At 39.4% G+C, this 3,702-nt stretch overlaps 1 protein-coding gene across 1 annotated transcript in view; it reads right to left on the reverse strand.

Annotated features, from left to right (window-relative positions):
- ARHGAP6 (Rho GTPase activating protein 6) overlaps nt 1–3,702 on the reverse strand; it is a gene marked incomplete at its 3' end in the record, with an annotated part of 105,238 nt that overhangs the window by 32,531 nt on the left and 69,005 nt on the right. The window contains exon 5 of the mRNA XM_010830630.1: nt 1,911–1,982. Within this exon, the coding sequence (XP_010828932.1) occupies nt 1,911–1,982 (72 nt within the window). The remainder of the gene's footprint in view (nt 1–1,910; nt 1,983–3,702) is intronic.

A 3,702-nucleotide genomic window follows, 5' to 3' on the forward strand; every position in this document is an offset into this window, starting at 1 on the left:
GTAGTCAGGGGCAGGGATCCTTGATATGTTCATGTCCTTTCCTCCAGCTGGAGGTAAACATTTGAAATGTCTGGAGATATTCTGGTTGGGGGCAGTGGTACTGGCATCGAGTGGTAGAGACCAGGGACGCTTATATTAAACATCTCAGACAATGTGCAGGACAGCCCCCACAGCAAAGAACTGTTTCGTAGAAAATGTCAAGAGTCCCAAGATTGAGATATCATGCTCTAAGGGCAGTAAAACACGAGTTTTCTATTCTCTAGAATTCTTTTTAAATTTTATTTTTAAAATTTATTTTTTAATTGGAGGAAAGTTGCTTTACAATATTGTGATGGGTTCTGCCATGTGACAATGCAAATCAACCGTCATCATACACATATCATACATATATATCATATATATCACCTCCCTCTTGAGTCTCCCTCCCCACCCACCGCCCCACCTCTCTAGATCATCACAGAGTGCCTGCAACTTCTCGCCAGCTATCAGTGTCATACATGGTAGTGTATATATGTCTATGCTACTTTCTCCATTCGTCCCACTCTTTCCTTCCCTCACTGTGTCCGTAAGTCTGTTCTCTATATTTGCATTTCCATTCCTTCCCTGCAAATAGGTTCATCAATACCATTTTTTTCTATTAGGATTCTTTATCTCTTTTTAGTCCAAGAACCAGATATCATGACCCTTTAGGCACAATTCAAGATATGGGTGTAGAGTCTGGGATCAGTGGTGTATCTAGGTCTTGTCTAATACTTATCACAATGCATTTATTTTTATACCGTTGATTTCATTGCCTTTCATTACTTTCAAGCAGAAATTTGATCATTATATAAAAGAACGCCAAGGCAAGACATATGGCCTCCCTTACTCAACACTCATTCACTATGACACATAAAATGGAAATACATTCATATGACCACATCACTCAGCAGTCATTTCATATGAAGACATAGAAACAAGCCACAAAAAGATATGCTGGGCTAATGGGGCCCAGGTGCCCATTATGTGGGCTCAATGAATATTAGTTAAAAAGGAACACAAATACCTCTGCTGCTGCTGCTGCTAAGTTGCTTCAGTCATGTCCGACTGTGTGCGACCCCATAGACGGCAGTTGACCAGGCTCTGCCATCCCTGGGGTTCTCCAGGCAAGAACACTGGAGTGGGTTGCCATTTCCTTCTCCAATGCATGAAAGTGGAAAAGTGAAAGTGAAGTCGCTCAGTCGTGTCCGACTCTTAGCGACCCCGTGGACTGCAGCCTACCAGGCTCCTCCGTCCATAGGATTTTTCAGGCAAGAGTACTGGAGTGGGGTGCCATTGCATTCTCCGCCAAATACCTCTGACAGAGTGGCTAAACTATTGGTTTCCTAAATATCCACAGAAGGGGACAGTATGAAGAGAGTCAACCATTCCCAAAACCCACAGGGCAAAAAAAAATGAGCATGCTGTGATCTAACATTACAATGCTGACAACAGCCCATCTTCACTAACCATGAGGATGAGACTATTTCTTTCCAGTAGAAATGGTAGGCGAATCCAAACTCTTTGTCATTCAACTAGCCCTGCCTAACTATCTAGATTTGCCAGACAGCTGGTTAGCGTTAGAGATGCTATCCATGGCTACTCAACCCAGGTTTTCCTTATACACTGCTGATTGGCCAGCTTCATAATTGGAACCATGAACTTGGCATGAATCATACTTTGCTCAAACCAATTGAACTCATCAGTTCAGTACAGGGCCACTCGAACACAAAAGAATAGACCCAAACTGCCTTTAATGGCATTCCACTGTAGACATCCAGTTTACATAATAGAGTTGAACCACGTAAATCAATGCAATTCAGAAACCCCAGCAAATTCAACCAGTATGCTCCATGGAAGACACATTTGCTTTAGTTCATTCTGTCTTTTACCTCTGTCTTTGTTTTTCTCCTTCCCGAGTGAATCCAGTTTCTTTCTCAAAGATTTCTTTCTCTTTTGTCCATCTGTAAATATTAAAAAAATGAAAAGTTGTAAAAACAAGCAGATAAATGACAGTTTACATTTTCAATAAATACATTTCAGCAGAAGTGTGACCTCTCACTTTACTCATAATTTGGCATTTTATTATTTTTTTTAATTTGGCATTTTAAACAGAATATTGGCCTTGAAAATACGTGAAAATTCTTAACTTGGATTGAACATATAGCCAGAATCTTGGTGTGTGCTCTTTAATTCGATTTCAACCATGGAAAGTACAGAAAACTTGTTTCCTTCAGAAGCCATTTAGTTTTGACACTTAGATATGTTTGCTTTTACTATTACATGAGTTTCTTCATATTTATGCAAACTAATGTCATCTCAAATTAAATCTCCATGAGAGGGGAGTCAACAGTACACACAGCTTTGACATCCATGAGCTAATAGAGTGTAACTGAATAAGGAAGTGAATTTGGGGTCCATAGAACTCAAATCTAATCATTGTTACACCATTTACTAATCTTGTGACTTTGGGTAAGTCTCAGGGTCCTCAACTATAAAATGGGAATTTCATGGAGTTGTTGTGAAGACTAAATAAAATGTTGCATATAAAGTGCTTAATGGGGAGCCTGACACATTCTATAAATTCAGATCTGTTCTCTTTCAAGGTAGGGGGGTCGGGTTTCATAGTATTCCATAGTATGGCTATACCATAACTTAATTAACCATCCCCCATCACCCCCACTGACGGACATTTGGGTTGTTTCTAATTTTTACTAGAATAAGGAAGGCATTTATCCTTTTAGCATCTTATATATATGCACTTGCAACATATGTACTTCACTGGTGAACTCACTAAAGAATATAGATACCTTCTATATCAGTAGGCAGCTGCAAATGAACTCCTAGTATGTCATTATAAAATATTGGCAGTCATCATAGTGAGAATGTGTTTTGGAATAATGCAGCTGTCCACTTCATGTGTAGGAAGTGCAAATCAGGACTCTGCACTGCTACCCATCAGTAGAAATGCAGCCCATGCTGCAAGGAACCTTGGGTTTTAAAGGGGATTAAGAATTGTTATTTTTCACAAGATATCCTTAATAGTGTAGTAAAGCAAGAGATTGAGTCCAATACAACTCAAAGGCAAGACTGTTATCAGGACAAGACAGACTAGGCATTCGTCAACAGAAATGAACATTCCTGGGATCCTCATGGGGCTGCAGATGTTCCCCACACCCCCTCTCTGAATTTTTGGAGTCAGAAGACATCACAATATAATCAACAGGTACATGCAAGCCCTCTTTCCCTTCAGAAAGCAAAGGATATACCCATAAAATGGACATAGTTCATGACAGTCTTCACTTTTGCAGTTATAAAATATGTAGGTGAAAATGATGTAAATCAGTTGTGATGTGGCAAAGAGCCATCAATCTCTTTCATCATGTGTATGTTCTTATCTTCAGTATCTAAAAGATGATCTCACCACCGGGCCTACCATGATCTGTTACATCATATAAACATTAATCTCTATGTGTTACATCATATAGACATCACAGACATTATCATATAGACATGTTATATCATATAGGCATTAAACATACTAATTGCACACGATTCTAATCTGTTCTTCAAATAGAACTGACAGGTCTTTTACTTTGCAATGCTGTGGCCACCTGAAGCAAAGAGCCAACTCATTGGAAAAGATCCTGATGCTGGGAAAGATTGAAGGCAAAAAGAGAAAGG

This window comes from Bison bison, unplaced genomic scaffold (genome assembly GCF_000754665.1).
Source record: "Bison bison bison isolate TAMUID 2011002044 unplaced genomic scaffold, Bison_UMD1.0 scf7180017864518, whole genome shotgun sequence".
NCBI classification, from domain to species: Eukaryota; Metazoa; Chordata; class Mammalia; order Artiodactyla; family Bovidae; genus Bison; species Bison bison.